This window comes from Chenopodium album, chromosome 4 (assembly GCF_948465745.1).
Source record: "Chenopodium album chromosome 4, dcCheAlbu1.1, whole genome shotgun sequence".
Lineage (NCBI taxonomy): Eukaryota > Viridiplantae > Streptophyta > Magnoliopsida > Caryophyllales > Amaranthaceae > Chenopodium > Chenopodium album.
The window spans coordinates 24,439,273-24,467,252 of NC_137837.1; the positions used below are offsets into that span (position 1 = coordinate 24,439,273).

Consider the following 27,980-nt stretch of genomic DNA (forward strand, 5'->3'; position numbering starts at 1 on the left):
TGTGTGCAAAAAAAAAAAAAAATTCGGAAATGTTTGCCTGATTAACCGGTTGCAAGTCATTTGGGTGCAATAGAAATTAATACCCCCTAAAGTTGGGAGTGATAGATAATAATCCAAAGTACGGATTATTTTTGGCGGACGAGACAAAGTTCAGATTAATGGGAGCAATTTTTCCTTTAATTTAATTGAAATTTCTTAATTAAATATGAAAATTATGCACTTTTGGTATTGTATATTCACATTTAATTAGAAATTAATTAGGAAAATGAAGAAGTTATTTTCTTTCAATACGTGCTAAAAGTCTATAATTCAATTTTTATTTTAAAGCTTTGTATCGCAAAGAGTTAATCTAGTAAAAAGTAAACAAAAGTCGTATGGAAGAAAAATAAACGAGCACCTCGAAAACACCCTGTCTTAGCAATACACCAAACAAACAGGTAGCAGCAGCAGTAGTTTCTTCTTCAAAAAGCGTCAACCAACAACACCACTCCAAAACTCAAATTCAATCCAATTCAATTCATTTCAATTCCCTCTGAAATCAAATCAAATCCCCAGAAATACCCAGAATTCTCTTTCATTCTTTCTCGTCCAATTCAAACTGCAAATAAAAGCTGTAAAAATGGGGTTGCCAATGCACCCAGTTGCAGGAGGAGCAGTATCAATGGATACTTTAAGCTCTAAAGCAGCTTTAATGCGGGAATCACTTCAAAAGAGTCAAACAATCACTGATAATATTGTTTCAATTTTGGGTTCTTTCGATCACCGTCTTTCCGCCCTCGAAACCGCCATGCGTCCTACCCAGGTTCACCTCTTTTTCTAAGTACTTTGAATTTTGTGAAAAGGGGTTTTGATTTTTATGGTTGATCTTGTAATTTGATTGAGTTTTTCAGATTCGGACACATTCAATTCGAAGAGCTACTGAAAATATTGACCGGACTTTGAAGTCTGCTGAAGTGATCTTGGCTCAATTTGACCTTAGTCGTGAGGTTAGTTTTGTGATCATTTTGTTTAATTTTGCCTCCTTTTTTTAATTGATTTTTTTTATTGCATTTTTTGGTGTGAATTTAGTACAGTTTGATCTGATATATATAGGTTATTGGATGACTATAGTGAATTAGTGATATAAATATTTGGTTGTGATATGAATTTAGATATATTGACATTTATGAAGGTAATGGTTGATGTTGCCTTGACAATTGAGGCCGAATTCTGGACTCTCATTGTTTGCTACCAATTATTTTGAAAATTAGTTCATATGATCTTCATTAACTTTCAAAGTTGCATAGGAGTATATTTCACGATGCTAGTTTGTTTTGGAATCGTCTCAATGTGTAGTTTTCGAATATCAAGTTTTTATAATTTATAATTACCGATAATTAAAGATATTATTAGTTGAAGTTTAGATTTGACATATGTGCTCTTCGGGCAATTAAATGAAAAACAGAGGGAGTATTACATTAGGGCAATAGTTTCTTTTAATTAGTACAAAAAGGGCCTAATGAACACATAATTTTTGGTTTGATTACTGTAGCACTAGAATACTTTTTTTTTCGAAAGAATGTAGCACTAGAATACTAGAACTGGGGTATATTGTGCTCACTACCCACATTTAAAAATTGCTTGGATTCACTCATGGTTGCTTTTATGTGTCAGTTTGCTTAGGACCATAACCACGTGATCAATCTGTTGTTAGTGAAGGGTCACATTCTAATTGGACAATGAAAACCATCTTATTATTTTTTGTAATATAAATAACTAAGTACCAGAAATTTAAGTTTTTGCCACTTCTTAGACGTATTCCATTAAGTGATAGGGTTGTTTGCAAAATTTGATATATTTAACGTATTCAAAACGAGAATTACCTTTTTTATATGTTATTTCTTCATTATCTTGGTATTAATTTGATTTTTTGGTAGAATTTTGGATTTAAATTGATTGTTTCAAGGGTTATTTACATGGTGTAGAGGCTCGTCATAAATTCGTGATCACGCAGTGATGACATACATCATAGTGCTAATTTGCTGCTTTTCCTGTACTATTTGAAGCTGCAATAAGCTTTATCCATCCCTCCAGCCTACTCTTATCAACACACAAAATAAAAAAATCAAAAAAAAAAAAAAAAAAAAAAGAAAAAAAAAAAGAGCATAGAAAGAGCTGTTAGGTGTTGGCTATGTGCATGTGTTACATCTCTAGGTTAATATACCTGACATGCTTTTAATTCCCTTCCATGTTTGTGTCTTTTCTCCTCTTTAATGACAATAGAGTAGCTTTATGAGCCATGGGTTTGACTTGTAGGCTGAAGCCAAAGTACTAAAGGGGCCACATGAAGACTTGGAAAGTTATTTGGAAGCAATTGATCAACTAAGAGGCATCATTCGATTTTTTGGTAATTGCAAAGGCTTTAGGAATAATGAGGGGGTGGCCAACCATGTAAACAGTTTACTGGGTAAGGCAGTTCTTAAGCTGGAGGAGGAGTTCAAACAACTGCTATCATTGTACAGGTGCGTGAATTTACAATTAAGTTAAAAAAAAAAATAAGTTTGCTCCTTCATTGTGTTTGTTTTGGTGTAAAGCCTTTATTTTTAAAATTAAAAAATCTAATTACTGTGCCTTCATCTTGAACTCTGATAGCATAAAACATTTACACTTCAGTGATTTGAATTAAATCTACGTCTCCTTTCATAATTGTGTAGGAGAACATGTGTCAATGCTTGAAATGTTTAGTTTATTTGCCCTGATTTTCCTGCGCTGAACAGATAGAACCTATTAAGGGAAAAAAGGGAAAAGTTACAGTGATCTAGAGGTACAATGTACTGTTAAGATATGTATGATGAAGAAGAGGCCGGAAATTTCTAAACAAGATCAAGAGCATATTGAAACCATCTAGCTAATTTTGACTAGAAACTATGTCGTATTCTCAAGGTCTGGTTGTATCAGAAAAAAGAAGATTGTAAATTATATGAATATAAAATTTACAAATCAAGTAAAAGGTTTTATTTACGTTTGGAAAATTTCAACCTTCTGACAAATGGTGAAGGGGGTATTCGAATCTGGAGGACAATTGCATCTTAGAGTTTGGGTTTTTATGGACATTTGCATTGCATTGAGCAACAGCTAAAATACTAAGGCGTATGGTACTTTTGTAATATACCCGGCATGTCTGTGGTAAGGTTAAGGAAGCAGGAATGACTGGAGTAAAACGTATTAGCCAAGCTCAAAAGCCGTAAAATCATTGCAGTTCTTCCCCCCCAACCCTTTCCCACTTCATCTTTTTGTAAGCTGAATTCTCAATTTTGACTGCCTTCTAGACCTGAAAGTGTTGACTTGTATTCTTCTTTACATATAATCAACAAATCTTGTTTTCGTATGTTCTATATACAAATTTGATGTGTTTGATATTTACTTTCATTTGTAATAAGCTGTGTCCATTACAGTGTTGATATCTCCTCATACTTTATTGATCTTTTTCTGTGTGATGCGAGGATATCAGTAAGCCTGTTGAACCAGATCGCCTTTTTGAATGCCTCCCTAATTCGATGCGACCTTCCTCTGGCTCTCATGGAGATCAGGCTGATCCCAGTACCAAAAATCATGGTGATTCTAAAACTTCAGAGAATGCTGTCTACACACCACCTGCTCTTATTCCTCCGCGAATACTTCCTTTGCTGCATAACTTAGCTCAACAAATGGTTCAGGCAGGGCATCATCAGCAAGTACTCAAAATTTACAGGTGGTGTTTCTATTTATGCTAATGCACAATAAATTTCCATATGTCATGTCTTAAATGAGTGATTGGTCCTCTGGTTATTAAGTTTGGCTAGAATAATTTTAAATCTTGTCTTTCAGTAGCCTAGATTGCATGCTTTATATATGTAATGCTAGTTATCCATCCTTGCAATGCTGAAATTTAATTTACTTGTTCTTTTGGAGGGCCTGGGGAAGAGGAGGGGAGGGATTGGGATGTCATGTAATAACAGCAGGTAGTATCTTAAATCCTGTTCAAGACTTTAAGGGTTATTTATAAGATTCAACACTAGATTTTTGTATATTATGCTGGAGCATTTTTAGGATGTTATGAATGTCTCTCGTAAGATTATCCTTTTTGTTTTTGTATAACTAATTCATTTATCCAGACGCACAAGGGCCTATAGGATAGTGCTAAACTGCTGTAATATGGCTTTGTTTCTATATTCATCTAATGTTTTTCATCTAGTCTTATCTGTCTTCTCAATGCCATTCCCACTTTTAAAGCCTAATGGGCTCTTCATAAGCATGGTTAATATAGATTATGCAGGAAAGTTCAGATTTTGCTTCAAAGATATAGCAGGTTTTAGAGGCTGCAAATGGAAATTTTCGGATTGAGTTTTATTTAGGTCATATCCTGGTGATATCTTTCCTTCATTTTCAGTTCTCTTTATGTCATACTTGGATCTATTGTTAGTTCATGACAAAAATTCAATTCAAAATTTTCATATTCAAGATTTAGGTTGGTTAGGTTTTGGATACAATTTTGGGTAATTTGGATTGGGTAATTTGGATAACATTGAGGGTCTATTTTTCTAGGTTGTTCAGCAGCCTATTAGATGTGCTAAGCTGCCAACTGCTTTCCCCTGGCTCTTTTTCCCAAATGTTGATCATCAGCTCATAGATGAGGCTTTGACACTTGGCAATAGCTTAAAGTTTGAAAGAAAAAGAGGTTATGATAGGATTTGTAATCTAGGTGAGAACAAACTTTTGGGTTGCTTTCCCATACTCCAAGTCATCTCTACCATATGCCTTTCAAATTCCCACTATTGTCAAGACAAAATTGTCTATGTAGTTTCCAAACAATGAAAATTTTGCTAGATTTTGGCTTACAATCTAGTATATGTGTGAATACCGATGAATCCCACAATCAATTAGGTATAATTGAAAATTTGATAAACATAGTTTTCAAAGTTTTTGGTCATTCAAGCTCATTAAGTATCTGTTTAGCTTACATGAGTAAATACATAGAACCGTAGAATTTTTTGGTAAATAAAGTTGGAATGTTTTAAATAGACTAAACTCAAGAGCAAGGATATACACAAAATTATGGAATTGTACCTAGCCCGAACTGATGAATGTATACAGGAAAAATCACACATGTAGTTCCTATGGGCAATAGGTTTTAGCACTTCCCATATAAAGTTCTAGGCAATTGCAATATCTTGAAAGATATCCACCCCAACAATTGTCAAGAGACTCAAGACTATTCTAATTGACGATATGATTATGAGAAAGATATCTATACCTAGTTTATGAAAACTAAAACCATTAATGCCACTTGTATCGTCTACCTTTAATCTTTCTTTTCTCTCTCTCTCTCTCTTTCATTCTCTTTTTAAATTATTTTTTAAACATAGTTATATCCTTCACTCTTTTATATGTATCTAATAATGTTTTTCTTTTCACATTCATGATTTTTTTTTTTTTTTAATTTTTTTTTTTTTATCTTTATTCGAGTATAGTTTAATGTTCACTCTTTCAATTCCTCTCTCTACCTTTTCATTTTTCTCTATAATATATACGTAGTATATGATTCAACAGCCCGTGCATTGCACAGGTCAAATGGCAATATCATGAATAAAATAATAGCAGAGGAAACACTCTATTGCTTCCAACTCCTACAGACAAATTTATGTTGCAGGATCCTATGGGTTCCTCATTGTAAGATACAACACCTAAGTTGGCTAAATATATTTCATAGTGAAATAAGGATAGTTATTGAGTTGGGACAAGTTCTGGGGTCCCTTATTTCTGTACCTGCTTAATTATGTCCATTGCATACCTGTCACCCATCCACTACTTGTGATATGCATGAACTCACAACATCCTTACATAAGTAAAAACTACCCTGAGTCCTGCAGACTTAGACAGCGCAAGTAACACCTTGCGTTCCATGTATGATGTGAAGGTTTTTGACTTTGTTCTGAACTTTATAAAGTATAGTCTGATAACAGTTGATCACAAATTTCTTTTCAGGGATACCCGTGCCTCAGTCTTAGAGCAAAGCCTGCGTAAATTAGGTGTGGAAAAGCTTAGCAAAGAAGATGTTCAGAAAATGCAGTGGGAGGTTTTGGAGGCTAAGATTGGGAATTGGATCCATTTCATGCGCATTGCTGTAAGAATTAATTTCTGGATTTGATGTTTTCAGCATGTGAGATGTATAACTGTGTAATCATCTCCTTATTTGCCAACAGGTTAAACTTCTTTTCGCTGGTGAAAGAAAAGTTTGTGATCAGATGTTTGAAGGCATTGATTCTCTGAGGGATCAATGTTTTTCTGATGTTACTGCAAGTAGTGTTGAACTGTTACTTAGTTTCGGAGATGCTATAGCCAAGAGCAAGAGGTCCCCAGAAAAACTGTTTGTGCTGCTTGACATGTATGAAATAATGCGAGAATTGCATTCAGAGGTATTTAATACTTGGGACAATTTCTGTAGCTGATGTATTAGTGTTAATGTTAATACTTGGAGATAAGTATATCAGACAGAGTTCCAACCCCATACCAAAATGTTTAGTTTTGCACTTGCACATGCACTCAGGTCTTGTTTTGTTGTTTTAAGGTCAATACAATGCGACTAAATTGTAACACTTGGGTGAAAAAAAACTTGCACTCCTATCATGAAGACTATGTCATTTTGTTGAAGTTTTTTGCATTAACATATAAAGCACTGCCCATTGGACTTCTTTCATATCGTTGCGCAACATGTAGATTGATTAGGCTTTACAGATTTGCTTTCCAAATTCTGAAGGCTTATTCTTTCACTTGTGTTGCAGATTGAATTACTTTTCAGCGGTAAAACTTGCGCAGAAATGAGAGAATCTGCTTTTGGTCTGACAAAGCGCCTTGCACAGACTGCACAAGAAACTTTTGGTGATTTTGAAGAAGCTGTTGAGAAGGATGCAACAAAAACTGCAGTTTCTGATGGAACTGTCCATCCCCTGACTAGCTACGTGATCAATTATGTGAAATTTTTGTTCGAGTAAGATCATCTTTTATATTTTTGCAATTTTCTATTGTTTTCTGATGCAATCTTTCTCTGAAGCCAATGTTATCTGGATGCTTTAGGTTGAATCTTTGATAAGACTCTCTCTCTCTCTCTCTCTTTCTCTCTCTCTCAAGTGCATACATAAACATATATAACACACGCACACACACACGCACACGCGCACACACACACACACTGACATTTGACATACGCACACACTTAAATGAGAGTTGTGAAAGAAAAAATATGATATAAATTGCTGTAAAGTGGGATTTAAGAACAAGTAGATAGAAGAGTTGTAGATGGGATTTGTGTAAGAAATATTCAGAAAGAGATTGTTACAAGCAGCATAAGGTGGAAAAAACAATATTGTGTTTGTGGGAGAGACTGACTTAAGGAATGGGCCAAAATGGAGTCCTTAACCAACTTAAAGGTATGAAGGGAGAATATGCTTTTTGGGCTTCAGTAAGACTCACTTCAAGAATTGAAGATTTTGCTTCGAAAGATGAAGGAAGAGAAAGAGTAGGAATTGGGTTTAACGAATTGAGGTGTAATTCGTGGGTGTCAGTGATTTTTTCGTTTGGGGGAATTAAATAATTAATTTAACAAATTTCGTCACTTACCTGGCTTAATTATTAAAGTCCCTTGCACAATTTCGCCAAAAAGAATGGAGCTTGTTGCCCTTAATTGAGAGTGATTCAAAAGAGGGGGAAGAATAGAGGAGAGAAAGTGTAAATGGAGGGGAAAAGGCGGAAAAATGGAAGGGAGTGGTGTTGAGTGAGCACGTGGTGTAGTCAACGTTGGATAACCAGGTCAAACCTCATTTTTCGATATAAGGTATGATGTCGCAAATTTTTTTGTGCAAGGTATGTTCTTACAGGAAAAATATTATTAGGAGGTTTTTGACAACAAAAAAAAAAAAAAAAAAAAAAAAGATTTATAAGGAGGTTTTTGACAAACTTCCTAGTTTTTATTCCAAGATAACCTATTGTCAACACACACTGGGAAATTTATTTCTAGCTTCTTGAGCATTGTCTCTGTAAAAACTCTGAAGGAATCTAGCACCAAGCTCAGTCCATACCTAATTACTAAATGCAAGAGAAGAAAATCAAAATTCAAAGAACAAAAAACATAAGGATGCTGTTTGTTAAATATGCTGAGATCTTGAAATATTGTAAAATCTGTTCACTACTCTTAGTTCCCCATCTATTAAATTTTTGCATATTACCTTGTTGTTGTAAGTCATTTAAGAAGACGTGCAACTACAACCAGTACTTATGTGATGTGTATGGCACTTTGGTTATCAATTTTGCTCAAAAGCTAAGAGGTGGTTATGTTATTAGTCAAACCTTTGTTAATAATTGCAAAGAGTGCCTAAAAATCTGGTTTGACTTTTCTTGTTGTATATAACCATTCAGTCAAGATTTTCATTTTATGCCTTCCACCTTCAAGTCAGACACCTGATTTTGTATCTGTTCATAGGGAAACACACTGTTTTTGTTATATGTATCTTGGTTTCCTACTCCTGGTTTGTAGTTAGACTGTCGATATATCAAATATACTACAGTCTATCTAAGACTCTAAAGATTGCTGTGATGGAATGGAGTAATCTAAAAGTTGCCATATCTGCAGCTCTTTGATGTTTTGAGTGTTCAATATTCCTTGAAATCTGATCAAATTTTAGATAATATAAGTAGCTAGATGGAAACTAATTATATTTAGGCCATTACAAAAACTTGTGCTATTCTGTTGCCTGTTAAGATGAGATGCACCTGCTGTAAATCTGGTCTAAGCTTTGTATATTTGATTTCGTGTAGCTACCAGTCAACCTTAAAGCAACTATTCCAGGAGTTTGAGAAGGCAGAAGATGCAAATTCTCAGCTTGCCAGTGTGACTATGCGGATAATGCAGGCTCTTCAAACCAATCTTGATGGGAAGTCCAAACAATACAGAGATCCTGCTTTGACCCACTTGTTTCTAATGAATAATATTCACTACATTGTAAGATCTGTACGCAGGTATGTCATCTCAGAAGATCTATCTAGTTAAGCCTTTAAAATTTGTATTAGCTGAGCATGGTGGAAACTCTATTGATCGAATCGTCTTGCATTTCAGATCTGAGGCAAAAGATCTATTGGGTGATGATTGGGTGCAAAGACATAGAAGAGTTGTTCAGCAGCATGCGAATCAATATAAGAGAATTGCATGGGCTAAGGTAGGTTCTCACTGAGACATCTTATAGTCAAGGCTTTTGGAATGTGATTGTTGTGTCTTTCAATCATTGTTTTTTCGTCAGTTAAGAAATCAGTTATCTGTTGGCTTGTTAGCTGGATAATGGTTTGTCATTTTTATGATGAATTTAAAAAGAGAAACCATGTGTAAAAATAAAAGGGAATATTCAATTAACTAAATCATTGTAGGAGATTTGATGATACAACAACAAAGCCTTAGTCCCAAAATGATTTGGGGTCGGCTAACATGAATTGTCATAAGGAATAGTATGATATAAAGAAAAGGACATAACACACTAATCATTTGAAAGATTTTTTTTTTTTTTTTTTTTTTTGAAAGATCATTTGAAAGAGTTTGAAAAAAAAGGTGAGTAAACGAAAGAGCAATTAAGAAAAATTAAGGATGTTTTAAAAGAGAACCAAGAATAAAATTCAAGAAAGTTTTCAAAGAGTGGTTAAAATATTGAAATAAAAAAGTATAAAGGTTTGAGAAAACTTTAGCAAAGGAAAACAATCTTCTTCTTCTCCTCCTCCTCTTCTTCTTCTACTTGAACGCCTTAATCCCACAAGTGGGGTTGGCAACATGAACCAACACGAGGACTTCCCGGGGGTCACCCATCCTAAGTACTACTCTCAAGTCTAATCTTTGTGGCTCATGTCAAGCGATGTGACAAAGTTTTACACTATTACTGGCCTACCGTAACCCTCCTTTATCCGGCTTGGGACTCGTAGTGGGAAACCCACTGGCGGAGTTAGCAAAGGAAAGTAATACATTTCATAAAACATTAGTGGGCTAAAAAATAAAATTAAATATTCAATGTTCCCTATTATGACTTAGGGGTTAAAAATTCAATGTCTTAGGGGTTAAAAATTTTGTTCCCAAGTATGACTTAGGATGCTTTATAATTTGTTTAAGGCAAACAAACAGCTAACCCTTTATAAAAGTAACCCATCCTTAAAAAAAATTACTCCTCAATTAGTAGCAACGTTTTGGTTGTTACGCTTGCCAATGCACATTTTGTATCATTAATATCTTTAATTATACTTTAGTAAAATTATATGAAGTTAATATTTTGAATATAAAAGTCAGGGCGAATCTAACAAAATTCTACATGACTATGTTTATTTTAATGTTAGAATCACTAAAGGTGGTCATAGGAGTTTGTGAAAATAGTATAGAATTTCCAAGGTTGCAAATTAAAAAGAACTGAGAAAGTATAAAAAAAGCCCAACCTTTATCTATTCAAAAAAGAAAAGACCCAGCTGGCTCAGCCCTTAAAAAACTCACTTAATATTTAATTTTGGAAATGTTATTAGAAATTACCTTGAGAGTTTGACTTTTTTTTTTTTTTTTTTTTTTTTTCTGGCCTTGTCTATTTTCATGCAAAATTTGCAATAACAGATTGTGAGAGTTTCATTACCTGTGGCAGTTGATCCTGTAAAGCTCCTGATGTTGGAACTTGGTTGATTTAGGTTTTGATATGTTCGAGGATTTCCATATACGCCTAGTTGTCCTTGGCTGAAGATAAATCGTATTAGCTAGCATGAGTCTTGCTTGTAGATGTGATATTGCATCATGAAATTGCAATCAACTATTGAAATATTAGCAAAGATGGATGAGTGGTACTCAACATTTGGTTAGCTTTGAAATACAGGGAATTTAACGAGAGCATGAGTGATCCCTAATTCATGTTAGAACCATGCTTATGATGAGAACTATTCTTATGGTGAGAACCACATAAAGTTCATGTCATAGAGGTACATCAAATAATTCTAACGAAGAAACAAAAACTCATTTTTTTTTCTACTTCCTCCGTTTCTTTTTAGTTGCTACACTTTCCTATTTTGGAAATTTCTAATTAGTTGCAACACTTTCCATATTTGACATTCTTTTCTCTCTATTTCTCTCCTACCCACATGGGTCCAACTTAAATTTTCTCTCTATCTCTCTCTTCTTAAAAAACTGTCTAGGAGACCGTGAAAATAAAAGTGTAGCAACTAAAAAAACGGAGGAAGTAATAAACTATTTTCTTTTGTACACTCATGCTAATTTGAAGTCTTTCTCCCCATTTCTAGAAGGTTAATCAGTTGAAACAATCTCTTGCAAAAGAGCATCCATGCAAAGCTTATCCAGTGTTTGATTTTGAGTAACATTGAATTAATTAGAGTTGCCCTTTCAACTAACCATTACCAACATACTTCCTCATTTTATAGTTGACATTTTTTGACTTTTAAACTGTTTACAAACTCTACATTAATTAAGTTTTGCGATTTATAATTATGATTAAACATAGCCATGAGGATCTTGTTAGGTTCCTCTCAATGTATATTTTCAAAATATCAACTTTTTACAATATTTACTTATTGATTAGAGGAACTAATTGTTGAACTTATGTTTTGGCAATCATAATAAAAGAAATATGTCATCTAAAAAAAAACAGAGGAAGTATGTGGTGCTTTAAGCTTTTTCAAAGTTCAATTTTGTTTAATGAGTTGTCGTTAAAGCTTTGATACATTTTCTTCTATGGCCTAAACAACAACTGTTTTAATTAAATTTTGTGGTTTGATTTCCTGCACTGCGCCAAAAGATCAAACCCTTACCTTTGTTAAATATGGCGTCTTTGACAATTTGAAGAGGAAAACTCAGCAAAAAATCTTGCAAACTATGAAAATATGAACGGTATAATTACATGGAAGTACGGAAAAAACTTATGGTTGACCAAATACAATGACCTGTAGTGATGACAAGGTGCTGTTTTTTTTTTTTTTTTTTGGGGGGGGGGGGGGGGGTGGCAGCAGTGTTGTGTGTGGTGCAATGACTGCGGTAATTGTTGCATGCTAGGAAATGTTTAGAAGTTTAGAACTATACATTAATTAATATGTTTTTTCAAATAATTTTATCAAGGTGATAATGATTTACTTCTTAGATGATAGAATCTTGCATTTTCCCTTAGTGCATTTGTGTTATGGATTATTTACTTTATTGTCCAATGTCAATAATTTTTTATGCAATTAGTAAGATATTGTGTGAGGAGTAATTTTATTTTTTTAATAAAATGTCTCCTTTTTTCATGCATAAAGGTAGAGAAGCATTACCGTGGAGGCGTGGACATTGTCATTTGACTTTCCTTGCAAATTAAAATCAAACTAACTAGGCAAAATATCCTGTAGTGTTTTGTTTTGTTTTGTTTTTTTTTTTGTTTTTTTTTTTTTTTTTTTTTGATAAAAAAATATCCTGTAGTGTTAGTATAGTATTTTGACTGCACTGACAGTTCCACCAGTCATCTGACTGAAGAAATCTGTTGCCTTTTGTGGTTGGCAATTTCATAATTTTGATGTTCCCTTATAGCCATGCACTGTATCTGAATATATTTTCTGCTTGTAGATTCTGCAATCTCTATCCACACAGGGTTTGACTTCATCTGGGGGAGGGACTGGAATTCCATCTGATGGAGGAAATAGTAGTGGAGTATCAAGAGCATTAATCAAGGACAGGTTAGCTTATAATCTTACTGCTTGCAAAATATGCCTTTTTGCATCTGACAAGTTCTGACTAAGTGGAGTTGTGATTGCAGGCTAAAAACATTCAATGTGCAATTTGAGGAGCTTCATCAAAGACAATCTCAGTGGACAGTGCCTGACACAGAGTTGCGTGAATCTCTGAGACTTGCAGTTGCTGAAGTCTTGCTCCCTGCATATCGATCCTTCGTCAAACGCTTTGGGTATGTGCTCTTGTGTCTTGTTCATTCCATGTCTTGGTAAATTATCCCTGAGGATCTTCGTTGTGCTTCATCTCCAAGCCATTCCCGGCAATTGTCATGGTGGGTAGGTAATTGGTAACACTTATCACACAAGTTGACTGAAGCTTTCTTTTGTTTGATAAGGCTTCTTTTCATTTGGTTATATTGTATCCTACAGAGTTAACATTATACCTTGTGATACCATCAATGGAATATTCCACCATTTGTAGTGATGATTTGGCCTAGGGTGGGATATATAGGTGGCTAAGCTGAGCCAGAATTTAGAAGCCTTATCAAGCAATATACAAAGAAGGCTCTTTTAGCCTCCGCCATACAATTGCAAAGAGGCTGCTTTGATTACAGTCATGATCCAGAAGACTATTCAATGGCCCAATACATCACAAAAAAAAAAAAGAACGGAAGTGAAAGAGACAGTACTAAGTATATTTCATTAGTTGTAATTTGAAGTTCATAGTTTATCTGTTTGGGAGACCCTATCAACTGGATCAGGCTTGGACTATTCTCAGTCTAGGGCTTCTGCCCATGTCCCCACCCCAGGCTTAGCCCCAAGCACCCAAGCCTTTTCCTAATCATAGTTGGCTAAGGGCCACTTCCTAGTTACTACCTGCATATCAAACAGAAAATTATTCAGCTCTTCATGGGATTGCCATTCTTGTTTCTGATATTGTAGCAGGAATTTGCGTGTACTCTTAACTAGATGCTTAACTCTAATAATACTTGGAGTGCTGCTATGTTTGTGAGAATGTTGGGTTGAGATGTTGGTTCAAAGTAAGGAGGAAGTATATGATTATAATTCCTTTCTTTCTGCAACTTGTGAAGTTGTGATAACACAGGTAGTCTTATGTTTTGTGAATCCATCAGGTAATATATGACTGTTACAACTGTTTCTGACCTCTCTCATTTGGATTATTGGGGTTGGTTGATCACTTGATTGCATAGTTTGTTGCTGCCAGATCATATTGGTTAGATTTTGACTTTCCTCAACCACCACCAGCCCTGCACTGCCCAGCATGGATTTTGTCATTGGCAAAGTCTGGAGTTTGGGATCTATGCAACCTGTGGTGCGCACAAATCTTAAGGTCATTAAGAAAACTACTAGCAAAGGGGCAGCTTGTGATGGAGACTGGAAGGTGACCAGATTAGAGTGTGAGGGCTGGATGGGAGTTGAGGAGCAAAGTCTGGAGTTTGGGATCTATGCAACCTGTGGTGCGCACAAATCTTAAGCTCATTAAGAAAACTACTAGCAAAGGGGCAGCTTGTGATGGAGACTGGAAGGTGACCAGATTAGAGTGTGAGGGCTGGATGGGAGTTGAGGAGTAAGTAGTTTGAAGGGGAGGTGAATAAACGATTCTAAAACCAAAAAAACCAATCTGAACATAGGTTACAGGATATGTGATACTATGATACTTCCAATCCAGTTATTTGAATCCAAAGATGAAGGGATGTAATCTATGTTGCTCTATACTATAAACAAATAGTAGGTTCCACTACATTTTTGGGGCTTTTGCACTCCATGCTTTTTTTTTTTTCTTCCTTGGGCGTGAAAACAACTATGGTTATATACGTGTGGTGATGTTGATATATTGACGTTTGCTTTTTAAATTGAGTATTAGTCTGAACTTAAACTTGTTTCATGTCAATTCAGGCCTTTGGTTGAGAGTGGGAAGAACCCTTCAAAATATATCAGATACACACCAGAAGACTTGGAAAGAATGTTGGGTGAGTTCTTTGAGGGTAAGACTTTAAATGAGCCAAAAAGATAGTCATGATGTAAAGAAATTTCTGTGTTAGAAGGTTTTCGGCTTCCATGTAAAGTTGCCAGAGGAACAGCAGAACATACAAATGACTTTGAATGTGTATATACTTGTTGAGCTGTTGAAAACTTGAAATGGTGCATCTTTTCTCATGTTTTCTGACTTACTAAGGGTGAATTTAGTGGTTTAAAATCTGAAATAAGTTGTACTCTTTTTTTTTTCTCGCTTTGCATTTTTTTTTTTTTTTTTTTTTCTGGAAAAAGTCTCATTTATTAAAGGTTACCAAAAACTGGAGTTAAGCTAACAATTAGGGACTTTACTTTTTTACTTTTTACCTTTTGGGACCTGGACTTTTTTCTTTCACCATTTGGGACCTATGGTTAATTCTCAAATAATTTAACCCATCTAACTAACCAACCTAAGCATTAATTAGAGTAAAAATACAGTATTTCCAAATAAAACAAAAGTAGATTGTGAATATCAAATTTAAAACTCTTTTTTTTTTTTTTTTAAAAAAAAAATAGCAAACAACAATACAGAAATCCAAAACAAACACAACAACATTCGTCATCCAAAAGCAACAATATCCAACATCCAAACATTGAAGCAAGCTTTCTTCGATCATACTGTCTCCATCCAATAGTTCAATTTATTTTAAGGTTTTTTTTTGCTCTCCAACAATAAAGTTTTTCAGCCTACAATCATAAGTATGAATTGGTGATGTCGTAGATGTAGTTAAAAATATTCAAATTGATTTTTTTTTTTTTTCAAATATTTATTCTAAGGGCATTAATTTGATGTTGATAATTGAATTAAAAAGTTGGTTTTCTTACCTTGCATTTTAAGAAATTAGAATAATGTTGTTGGTCCACTATACAATTGCATAAACACAATCTTACTAAATTGACCCCAAATTGAAGTTCAAAATTCTAAAATACAATTGGAACAAACACATAAATTCAACAGTATAACAACACTAAGCAGTAGTTTCAGCATCATTATTCATGAATACCCATAAAATTCTACTACGTCTAAAAAATAAGCCCTAAACCTAGCAATAAATTATGAGAAAAAACCAAAATTGAAGTAAACTAGTTGTACAAGATTCATAGAGAACTTAATTTTTTTTTTTTTTTTATTATTTTTTTTTTAATAAAAAAAAAAGATTCATAGATAACTTACTTGTGCTAAGATGCTTGAAAAACCGTTAATAATCTACACCAAAATCGCCTTCAAAGCTTCTTTTTTTTTTTTTTTTTTTCGAAAGGGAGAACAAACAGGGGAGTTGAGGTTGATGACGAAGAGTGGAGTTGAAAAGACACATTATTTTTTGCAGTAATTTTTTTGGAGTAAAAAACTAAAAACACCTAACACAATTTTATAAAAAATAAATTCTCTTTTGTAAATAATTAAATCAGAACCTAAAATAATTAATGGGCCCCACTACTTAACCATAGTTAATTTTTTCAACTATACCTTAGGTCCCAAAGGGTGAAAGAAAAAAGTTTAGGTCCCAAAAGGTGAAATATAAAAAACTTTAGTCCCTAAATATTACCTTAACTCCCAAAAACTGAAGAAAAACCGAGTTAAGTACAAAACTAGGGACTATCTTTTTCCATTTTTCACCTTTTGGGTACTCTATGTTTTTTTTTTTTTCGCTTTTTAGGTACTCAATTTAGGAAACCGGTGACTTAACCCAACGTAAACCCACCAGAAATAAACACAGTCCCTTAGCTAATTAAATGCAGAAAAAACACAATCCGTTCACTGAAGTTTGGAATTTAATTAATAAAAAAATCACATTTTTCTCTTTTCACGTGCCAAGAAACTCACGGGAACATACAACACACTAACACACCTCTTCTTCTCTTCCATTCTTTCCCTCTCTAACGGTCAAACCCACCCATCTAATCTCTCTAACAATTCTCCCGCCATCTTATTGCTTTCATTTGCCATATCTCAAGCTAAATTCTGCAAATAAATTAAAATAATTATGAAAACACTAGCTACCTATTGCTACTGCTACACCACTAATGGCGGAGGAAGAATCTGCTACTCCACTGCCGCCGTGCCACTGGAGTACTAGACGTCTGCACCCTTCCTTTGGCCTCCATCACTCTGTCTGACCATCTAATTGTCCACCTTAACTTATTACTCATATGTGAATATTGAATTTTAGAATTTTCAATTTCTTATTCTCCATGAGTTGTTGCCTATGTTGGGTTTATTTTGTGCTTGAATTAGGTTGTTTTTGTTAATTAATTTATCAAATTAGTTTTGGTGTTGCTTAAAATTGATGATTTGTTAATTATTCTTCACAATTAGGGTTTCAAATTCATGGAAATTTGGGAAGTTATAATTTGGCATTTCTAATTATTTAGTTAGAAATTAATATTTTAACGGGGATTGTATTGTTTGACAAATTGAGAATTGTTGAATTCAAACTAAATATGGTGACAATTGAATACTTGAATTGTTTGTTAAATTGAGAATATAATTTAAGTTCTTTATTGTTTTATTATTTGTATAATTAACCTGGGTAATTTTTACAAAATTGGATTGTTTAATCTTATTAAAATTGTGATTTAAGTTTCGAAATGAAAAGGAGAAAATTGGGTGGATATAACAAGTTTCTTTAGTAAGTAAAATAAGGGGACTCAATTTTTTCGTTTCCAATGGTCTTTTTTAAGGGGGTCCCACATGTTAACCAAGGTACTCAGTTTTTAACTCACCTTTGGTTAACTTTATGCCGGAAAATGCCGTTAAGTATCTAAAAGGTGAAAAAAACTTAGAGTACCCAAAAGGTGAAAAATGGAAAAAGATAGTACCTACTTTTATACTTAAATTTGAAAAAACCCAATAGTTACTCAATGCATATTTTTTATTGAATACAAATTCTTATGTGGCTGATTACAGTGTGTGGCTAGCTATCATAGGGGTTACTTTCTTAGTGTTTGATGTGTCTATTTTATATATTATTTTACCCCCGTCCCTTGGTCATAATTAGTAGTGTTTTTGGCTCTTTAGAGCCACTTTTATTACTAATTGGTGTTTTCTAGTGTTTTCGTAGATTTGGTTGACTTTTGCAGGGATTTACACTTTTGGAGTATTTTCCTGAGATATTTTGGAGCAATCACGAGCATTGGAGAAGCACGACCAGAGTTTATAGCCCAGGGCCGGTTAGAGCCATCGAACCGGTGATTAAGGGCTCGGTATAGGTGATACCGGGGCATTTGGACCGAGTATTCAAGACCCAAAGAGGAAACCCGGATTGGCCCGAAGAATTGGAGCCCAATCGAAGCCCAAATAGTGGCCCAAATGAGCCGCCCGGCCAAAGAGGCTGGCGCCCGGAGGCGCGCCCGGCCGGGCGGGAGAAGCTTAGTCTGGCGCCCGGTGACGCGCCCGGCCGGGCGCGAGATTAGTGTTAGAGTCAAAAAAGGCGCGCCAGATCGGGCGCGTGTATTTTAAGGAGACGATTAGTGTCGTTTTAATTTGTTTTAGTTTAGGATTTTTGTACGGAGTATAAATACTCCTCCGTAATACGTTTTTAGGACTTCTTCTTCTCTTCCTCTTCTCTTAACCTTCTTTCTTAGACTTTCTCTCTCTACTTAGTTTTCTCTCTCTTAAACTCTCTCTTTAAAACCTTTGTTCTTAATTCTACTCTTAATTCCAGATTTATTTTGGTAACGATTTCTCATCCCTTAATCTTAGTTATTTATTTTATTCCTTTCATCATGATTTATTTTATTACCTTGATTAGTTTAGTTTTTAATATGTGTGAGTAGTTTAATTTCTAGGGTTTATGGGGATCTAATAAATAATATGAAGGGGTAAATTATTGTTGTTGATTATCAATGCTAGATTAATTTCCTATTGATTGATTTAATGCTTTGTGACTAGATTAGGCCTATCTTTTATGCATGAGTTTGACAATATTAATTCAAGAATCGAGAGATGAGAATTAATGTTTAGGTCTAGTTTCAATAGGCAAGTTAATTTATAAATGGTTAAGTCAAGATTCGAGAGATGAGATTTAATACCGGTAAATTAATTGTGTGATTGTAATACGTAGCGAGAGCCCTTTACAATCTGGTTAATTGATGCATTGATGATTGACTATTATTGATTATTGGTATTGCATGATAATTTCTTATTGGATTATTTTAATGTTCTACAATTGCGGCTTGTAAAAGTATAGCAATATTAAATTGATGAATCGAGCAGATGTTAATTTGATATTAAAGGCTATTTTCAATAAGAACTTAGATCTAGTAAATTGCGAGAGCCTGTTAGATCTATGTTGATTAATAAATTGCGAGAGCCTGTTAATCATGTTATTTATGCAATGTCAATGATTGATTACTATGTTCTACCCTGGAATATTATTTATTGGTGAACCTATGCCCTAGATCCTTTTATATATTGTTTTCTTCCCATTCTCAACCTTAGTAGTTTAGTTTCTTACTTAATTATAAATATTGATTACTTAAATAATTTAGATTATAATATTTAATTAGGAGTAAAAAGACTTGTTTCCCTGTGGAGATCGACCCTACTTCCCTATCTACTTTAGTTAATGATTTAGGTAATTATTTTTGATTAGGGGATACGACTTTACCCTGTCAAAATTTGGCGTCGTTGCCGGGGAAACGGTTTTATTTTTATTTTTGATTGTTTTTGTAGTCTAGATTATTTCCCTTTTTGTCTCAGAGAGCGTTAGTTCTCTGAGACAAATCTCATATTTGCTTCTAGTTTTTGTTTATGCCCAGGTGTTCCAGATCAGGTTACATCTCATTCGATCCTGAGATCGAACGTTCCTTCCATAGACAGAAAAACTTCTACAAGCAAATCCTGGCGGATTCTGGTGATATTAACAATAATCACCGCGATCCTCCAACTGATTCTAGCGATTTAGAGGCATCATCAGACACAGAATCAGAGATGACGGCTTCAAAGAAGCTTAGTTATTATTCACAACCAAAGCTTACGGATTTTCCACATCTCACCCCTACTCCGGCTCTTGATGGGGTTCAATTTAAAATTAAACCTCAATTTATAACGATGATAGAGAGGAAGCAATTTAGTGGAGCAAAGGGTGAAGACCCGAATCTTCACATTGCTGACTATTTTCAATATTGCAACCCCATCAGGCAAGCCGGGGTCACTCAAGACCAAATCAGGGAGATTCTCTTTCCCTTCTCTTTAACTGGAAAAGCTAAATTGTGGTTTAATGGCTTAAATAGAACTACACTTGGTATAACTGACTGGGAAACTCTTGTTTTGAATTTCTATAACAAGTATTATCCTGCAGAGAGAACAACAGTACTACGGAGTGCGATTCAGAATTTTGCCCAAGAAGCCGATGAGTCTTTATATGAGGCTTGGGAGAGGTTCAAGGACTTACAAAGAGAATGCCCTCACCATAATCTAGCACAATGGCAGTTAATCCAAGCCTTTTATAACGGCATTGGAAATTCTTCTAGAATAATTTTAGACTCTGCAGCTAGTGGGAGATTTATGAATCTTAATGTTGATGATGCAGGTCAGGTTATTGAAGATATGGCGATACACAATTCCCAATATGGGAATCCCAGAGGATTTGCTAACAAGGGGAAGCATAGTGCCGACTCTGTATCCTTTTTGCAAGCTCAACTGACATCTATTTGCCAAAAATTAGATAATCTGAGCACTGCTAATGTAGCCAATGTTTCTGCGATTAATAATAATTCTAATGAGGCTTTATGTGAAAATTGTGGTATTGTAGGTCATTGGGAGCAGGATTGCAGGAGTTCCGTGGAGCAAGTTAATGCCTTCCAAGCTTATGGGCAGAATAACCCATACTCCAACACTTAAAATCCTGGGTATCGGAATCATCCATACCTTTCCTACCGGAGCACTAATGTTCAAAATCCACCACCACAAGAACCACAGGCGCCACAGCAACAACAGCAGAAATATTATCATCCCAATGCTAGCCAGAAGAATCAACCACAACAACTCCCCTCATCTTCCGACCCGTCTTTGGCAGAAATTAGAGCAATGTTGTTCAATATGCAAAAGCACATGGAGAGCAGAAATGCGACAATTGATCAAATTCTAGCGCATAATAAAATTGTAGATAATCAAATTGCGCAACTCTCCGCTACTCTACAAGCACGCCAACAGGGAGCCCTGCCGGCACAGCCGACTAGGCCTACGGATCAAGCATTTGCAATTACTCTACGGAGTGGTTCAAACTATGAAGGGCCCCTTATGCCCAGAGTTGATGAACCTGTTTTATCAAATAATGCTAATCTTGATTCCATTAAACCAGACAATGTAGTTGATAGCCCTGCAGGGCTAAAGGATAATACTAACATATCTAATTCTACATTGTAGGGTACAACTCCAGAGAAGGTGGCTACTCCAGACAAGAATAAGAATGCTCAAAAGCCAATAATCAAACTTCCTTTCCCCAATCGTCAATTGAAGACAAACTTGGATAAGCAGTTTGGTAAGTTCCTGGAGGTGGTAAAAGATTTGAAGGTAACAGTCCCCTTTACTGAATTAATCACACAAATCCCCTCATATGCAAAATTTATGAAAGAAATTTTGACGAGAAAAAGGTCTATTAGTGAGGTAGAGACAGTAGCTTTCACTGCAGAGTGTAGTGCCGTACTTCAAAATAAGTCTCCACCTAAATTAAAAGATCCGGGTAGTTTTTCTATCCCTTGTCATATTGGCAATCTCTTGATTGATAATGCATTATGTGATTTGGGTGCTAGTGTTAGCGTCATGCCATTATCTGTGTGTTCTAAGTTGAATATGGGTAAGTTAAAAGCTACCAATATAACTCTACAAATGGCCGACCGTTCTTTCAAATACCCCTTAGGTGTTTTAGAGGATGTCCCCGTTAGAGTAGGTAAATTTTATATACCTGTGGATTTTGTTGTTCTTGATATGGCTGAGGATACACAAACCCCAATTATTTTGGGTAGACCATTCCTTAACACTGCAGGAGCAGTCATAGATGTAAGAAGTGGTAAGTTAACACTATCAGTAGGGGACAATAAAGTGGTTTTTAATCTGAATAATGCCCCTAAAAGCTCCATGACTGAGGAGAAATGTTTCAGTGTTAATGTGGTTGTAAATTATTCTAACAAGCCCCAAGCTCTTGAAAAAGATCCCTTGGAGGCGGTATCTTGTGTTGCATCCTTTTCAGATGAGATAGAAAAATGGCAGAAGGAAGTCGATGCAATAGAAAGAGCACTCTACAATGTTGGTCTTGGTTTCGAGGATGAACAAGTGGAACCGATCGAGCAAGTTGTGCGAATCGAGCCTACAGTAAGTGTTCCGCCAGATCGAGTTGCAAGTGTTGAACGCAATGACAATTTGAAGCAACATTCGATCGAAAAAGGGTTTTTAGTGCGGAGCATTGAAGAACCCCCAGTCCAAGTCAAGGAGGATCCACCCAATAAGGTGACTTGGCGTTGCACAGGTTATGTCAGGAAGCCGCATCGCAGCCTAAACATCGCTAGACCGGGTGAGAAACCACCCGATCAAGCGTTAGGCCAAGGATCCTAGAAATTGTACTTGGTAAGAAGGTCGTGCGGGACCTAGATAAACCAGCGCTTTGCGGGAGGCAACCCGTATTTTTAATGCCTTTTAGTCTAGTTTTTCTTTTTTCTTTTTCTTACGAGAGGAGAGACGAGGGAATTTAATGAGTTTTATGAGTGTGTGTACAGGTTTGAAGGAAAAGAGTTAGCCAATTTTTGGAGAAAAGAAGATAATTAACATCCCCCGATTAGTCTCGGGCCCGACCGGGCGAAGCCCGCCCGATCGGGCGCGAGAGCAAGGTCTTAAAAATAAGAAAATTCGCCCGACCGCGACCGGGCGCGAAATTCGACGTTTACGGACTTAATTATCCGCCCGATCGGGCAAGCCTCGCCCGACCGGGCGCGAGAAGGGAAGTAATTTTGGCCTAAAATTCGCCCGATCGGGCGACTAGCGCCTGACCGGGCGCGAGAGAAAGGTGGAAATTATTGGTCAGATCGCCCGACCGGGCGAAAGGCGCCCGACCGGGCGCGAACATAAAGCACTTCAGATCGCCCGACCGGGCAACTGCCGCCCGACCGGGCGTGATTTTAAGGATTCAGCCTAATTAGATCGCCCGGCCGGGCGAGCTGGGACCCGACCGGGCGCGAGCTTAGCCGGCCTTCTTCTTCCTTCTTTTCTTCTTTCTTTCTTCATTTCTTCTTTCCTCCATTACTTTCTCTCTCTAAAACTCAAATTTTCTCTAACTTCTCTCTAAGATTTCTCCTCCATTACCAACCCAAATTCAAAACTATTTACATATTTGTGATCCTCTCTTCATTCTCTTCACTTTCACATATAAATTTTTCAGTTTTAATTCAATAAATTTTTGACCCATTTCTTCTACATGGCTTCAAAGAGGGCAAGGTCCATTTTTGGTAGGAGCTCCAGCTCGAGGGAGGAGTACGACCCAGACTTGCAGCTCCCGTATTGGCCGACGATCCGGATCATGAGCCGGGAACAAAAAGAACGATTGGAGCATTTGGTCGGTCGTGAGGTAATTCCTTCTCAGTGGTTACACCGCCCTACCTTAGAATCATATGGTTTGTTTGATTTTGTTAAACGATTTTTGAATGATATCGGCATGAGAAAATTTGTTGACATGCATTATCCTACATACCGAGATCTCACCTGTGAATTCCTGTCCACTTTTCATGTTGTTAGTAGTAGGAATGGGCCTAATTTATTTTTCAGGTTAAATAATAGAAATATTAGTTTAACTTTTGTTGAATTTTGTAAAAATTTTGAATTAAATTCTGAATTATCTCACCAGTGGCATGCAGATTATAAAATGGGTGACTTATATTATGCTTTGACTGGTTTACCTGCCCCCGACCCCCAACATGCTAGTACCAAACCTATTCACCACCCTGTTCCAAAAATCTGGCAAAGATTTGCGGGTCTGTGTTTTTTAGGTAGGGCTGAGCCTCATAACGCTCAAACCAACGAACTAGCTATCATAGGACACTATGTATACGGGTTCGGGAAATTAAACATAGGCAGGTTTATAGTTCACCACTTGAGTCGGCATGCCACATCCAGCACCACTTCCAAGTCCCCTATCCGTTTAGGTGGCCTTATCACTCGAATAGCGGTGAAAAAGGCCGGTTTTGTAGTAGACGGACCCCACCAGCTGACCAACTGCGGACCAGATACCTACATGACTTCTAGGTATTTTGAGGATGTGGGGTGGGTTAGACCGGATAGCGAGCAGACACCCTTTTGGTGTATACGGACTGGGAACGAGCAACCTTTGCCCATTTTTCCCCTTCCAAGTCCAGACTTGACCGCCTTTCCCCCGGGGCAACTTTCTTACACCTATGATGCTTTAGTTGCCAACGCTAGGGGGCAGGCTCCACCACCACCAGTTCCACCACCCCAGCCTCAGCCCGAGGTGGCTTTCTCTCCACCTCGTATGTCCCATTCCATCCCTCATGTTGACTCTGACCCAGTTTGGGATTTTCAGAGTATAGGTCAGGCCCTAGGACGTATTGAGCATTCACAGACTGACCTTAGGAGGATGGTAGGCTCTATTGACCAGAGGTTAGGGTACCTAGAGAGAAACCAGGGTAGAGCTCTCTACCCTATGTACGATGATTATGCTCGTCGGGGCAACATTCCCGACGACGCTATTCACCCAGACTGGTTTCAGCCTCCACCCCAGGGATACGATAGGGATCCCACTGCCCGTGGTATTTACACTGACTATTCTTCCTTTTTCGGGTACGGGCAGGACATTCCTTTCGGGGGACCGCCGAGGGGGAGTTTTCACGCTGATTATTTTGGTGGTAGCTCTTCTGGTGCAGGTGGCAGTGGAGGTGCGGGCTTCGGCTCGATGGACGAGGATGATGAGGACTAGCTATGCTGGGCTAGTTTCCGAGCCAATGAGGACATTGTCTGATTCTGGCTTGGGGGAGATTTTGGTTTGGTATTTTTCTTTTTCTCTTTTCTTTTATTTTTGGTGTGTTTTCTTAGGTTAGATTTCTTGCTTTCCTAGTGTAGTTTTTATTGCTTTCTTAATTAAAAAATCCAAAAATACGTTCCAATGAATTATAAATTATGCTTCCCTGTGCCCCATACTTGAGAAAATTTGTTTTGATTCTTGGTATTTGATGATAGACATTGTGGATTAGTTGATCATGATTTGATGTTTGATTGTCTTGAAACCTTAACATGCGTCAATTTTGTCCAACTATTTGTGAATATAGTGCTTGACTAGTTGATTTGGTAAGGAATGTGTGATAGTTCCATAATTCATGGTATGTCAATGAATTTGAGTATTGGTTTGCTACTATTAGTAATATTTATATGATTCATTATTATGCACATTGAGGAGGACGAAGGCATTTGTTCTTTTAGGTAGCCTCCAGATGATTGTAGATACATTTGTTCCCTTCTTGCTACCCATGTTGTTGCCTTGACCTTTTGTTGTTTATTAGCCGCATTACAAGCCTATTTTGCCCCATTGGTTACTAGTCCCAAGCTTGGCTTGGGGGAGCTATTAGTGAGTGAGGTGAGGGAGTTTGTAGTGTACTTATTATTTGCACAATTTGGGTGGGCTTTTGAGAAGTTGTTTTGTTGTTGATCATGTTTATTTTTGATGAGTTTGAGAGTTATATTTTCTTGAAAAAATAAAGCATGATGTTATAAAAAAAATAGAAGTTCAAAGAAAAAAAAAATGTGAAAAAAATAAGTGAACTTCGAAAGGAAAAAAATGTTCTAATGTTCTATTTGGAGGTTGATCAAAGGAAAAAAAAGAGCTTCATTGAAAAAACTCAAGTTGAAAAATAAAGTTTGTTTATTCACTCCATTTCTTCATTATCATATTTTTATGAGTGGAAATTGTAAGAGTTGGGTTTATTAATTATGATTGGAGTATATTTGGTTGATGTTAGAGTTGGTTATGTAGGAGATGTATGATCATTAGTTATTTTTTATCATGGGTTTTATTAGGATATGGCTCCTTTAAGCATAGTTTTTCTCTCACTTATTCCCAAATTTATCCTACCCTTTACCCTAGCCTTACATTACAAGCTTTAAAGACCTTCCGACCTTTGTGCATAGAATTGTATGAATGTGAAAGTGTTGTTTATCAATGCAAGTTATGATTTGACATATTTCGAGTCGACTAGTAGGATTGAGCGTTCATTGTCTTATACACACGAGAGTGTGAGTTGGGAGGGCATTGTTCACATTAAAGGGGTGGTTGGAGAGCGATCGAGTACATCTTTTACTCGCCACATAAATGAGAGTTGAGTGTGTGAGGACTAGTCTTGAATTCTATATGCTCTTGTGGTTTGCTCTTTTTGACAATTGTTAGGGAAGATAGGTAATTGGATGGATTTGATTGGTTGACTTTGAAGCATGTTTATTTGATTTACCCTGGATCGTTTGTGCTTGATTTTTACTTTTGGGGTGAAGCATATTTATTGATTCATTGATGAGATCTTTTCTTAGGGACAAGCAAAGGTTTGGCTTGGGGGAGTTTGATGTGTCTATTTTATATATTATTTTACCCCCGTCCCTTGGTCATAATTAGTAGTGTTTTTGGCTCTTTAGAGCCACTTTTATTACTAATTGGTGTTTTCTAGTGTTTTCGTAGATTTGGTTGACTTTTGCAGGGATTTACACTTTTGGAGTATTTTCCTGAGACATTTTGGAGCAATCACGAGCATTGGAGAAGCACGACCAGAGTTTATAGCCCAGGGCCGGTTAGAGCCATCGAACCGGTGATTAAGGGCTCGGTATAGGTGATACCGGGGCATTTGGACCGAGTATTCAAGACCCAAAGAGGAAACCCGGATTGGCCCGAAGAATTGGAGCCCAATCGAAGCCCAAATAGTGGCCCAAATGAGCCGCCCGGCCAAAGAGGCTGGCGCCCGGAGGCGCGCCCGGCCGGGCGGGAGAAGCTTAGTCTGGCGCCCGGTGACGCGCCCGGCCGGGCGCGAGATTAGTGTTAGAGTCAAAAAAGGCGCGCCAGATCGGGCGCGTGTATTTTAAGGAGACGATTAGTGTCGTTTTAATTTGTTTTAGTTTAGGATTTTTGTACGGAGTATAAATACTCCTCCGTAATACGTTTTTAGGACTTCTTCTTCTCTTCCTCTTCTCTTAACCTTCTTTCTTAGACTTTCTCTCTCTACTTAGTTTTCTCTCTCTTAAACTCTCTCTTTAAAACCTTTGTTCTTAATTCTACTCTTAATTCCAGATTTATTTTGGTAACGATTTCTCATCCCTTAATCTTAGTTATTTATTTTATTCCTTTCATCATGATTTATTTTATTACCTTGATTAGTTTAGTTTTTAATATGTGTGAGTAGTTTAATTTCTAGGGTTTATGGGGATCTAATAAATAATATGAAGGGGTAAATTATTGTTGTTGATTATCAATGCTAGATTAATTTCCTATTGATTGATTTAATGCTTTGTGACTAGATTAGGCCTATCTTTTATGCATGAGTTTGACAATATTAATTCAAGAATCGAGAGATGAGAATTAATGTTTAGGTCTAGTTTCAATAGGCAAGTTAATTTATAAATGGTTAAGTCAAGATTCGAGAGATGAGATTTAATACCGGTAAATTAATTGTGTGATTGTAATACGTAGCGAGAGCCCTTTACAATCTGGTTAATTGATGCATTGATGATTGACTATTATTGATTATTGGTATTGCATGATAATTTCTTATTGGATTATTTTAATGTTCTACAATTGCGGCTTGTAAAAGTGTAGCAATATTAAATTGATGAATCGAGCAGATGTTAATTTGATATTAAAGGCTATTTTCAATAAGAACTTAGATCTAGTAAATTGCGAGAGCCTGTTAGATCTATGTTGATTAATAAATTGCGAGAGCCTGTTAATCATGTTATTTATGCAATGTCAATGATTGATTACTATGTTTTACCCTGGAATATTATTTATTGGTGAACCTATGCCCTAGATCCTTTTATATATTGTTTTCTTCCCATTCTCAACCTTAGTAGTTTAGTTTCTTACTTAATTATAAATATTGGTTACTTAAATAATTTAGATTATAATATTTAATTAGGAGTAAAAAGACTTGTTTCCCTGTGGAGATCGACCCTACTTCCCTATCTACTTTAGTTAGTGATTTAGGTAATTATTTTTTATTAGGGGATACGACTTTAC

At 36.2% G+C, this 27,980-nt stretch overlaps 1 protein-coding gene and 1 non-coding gene across 2 annotated transcripts; one reads left to right on the forward strand and one right to left on the reverse strand.

The window, feature by feature from the left end:
• Nucleotides 1-382: 382 nt before the first annotated feature.
• On the forward strand, nt 383-14,950 carry LOC145629054 (exocyst complex component EXO70A1-like). Its single transcript, XM_081681531.1, has 12 exons — nt 383-802; nt 891-986; nt 2,296-2,501; nt 3,491-3,730; nt 6,004-6,142; nt 6,222-6,434; nt 6,801-7,006; nt 8,830-9,030; nt 9,128-9,227; nt 12,629-12,738; nt 12,819-12,965; nt 14,650-14,950. Exons 1-12 carry the CDS (start codon nt 620-622, stop codon nt 14,765-14,767), a joined length of 1,959 nt encoding a protein of 652 aa, XP_081537657.1. The 5' UTR covers nt 383-619; the 3' UTR covers nt 14,768-14,950.
• Nucleotides 14,951-20,080: 5,130 nt separating this feature from the next.
• Nucleotides 20,081-20,187, reverse strand: LOC145629604 (small nucleolar RNA R71). The gene has a single exon (XR_014111768.1). It is a non-coding gene; the product is annotated as a small nucleolar RNA R71 (small nucleolar RNA).
• Between the last annotated feature and the right edge of the window lie 7,793 nt (nt 20,188-27,980).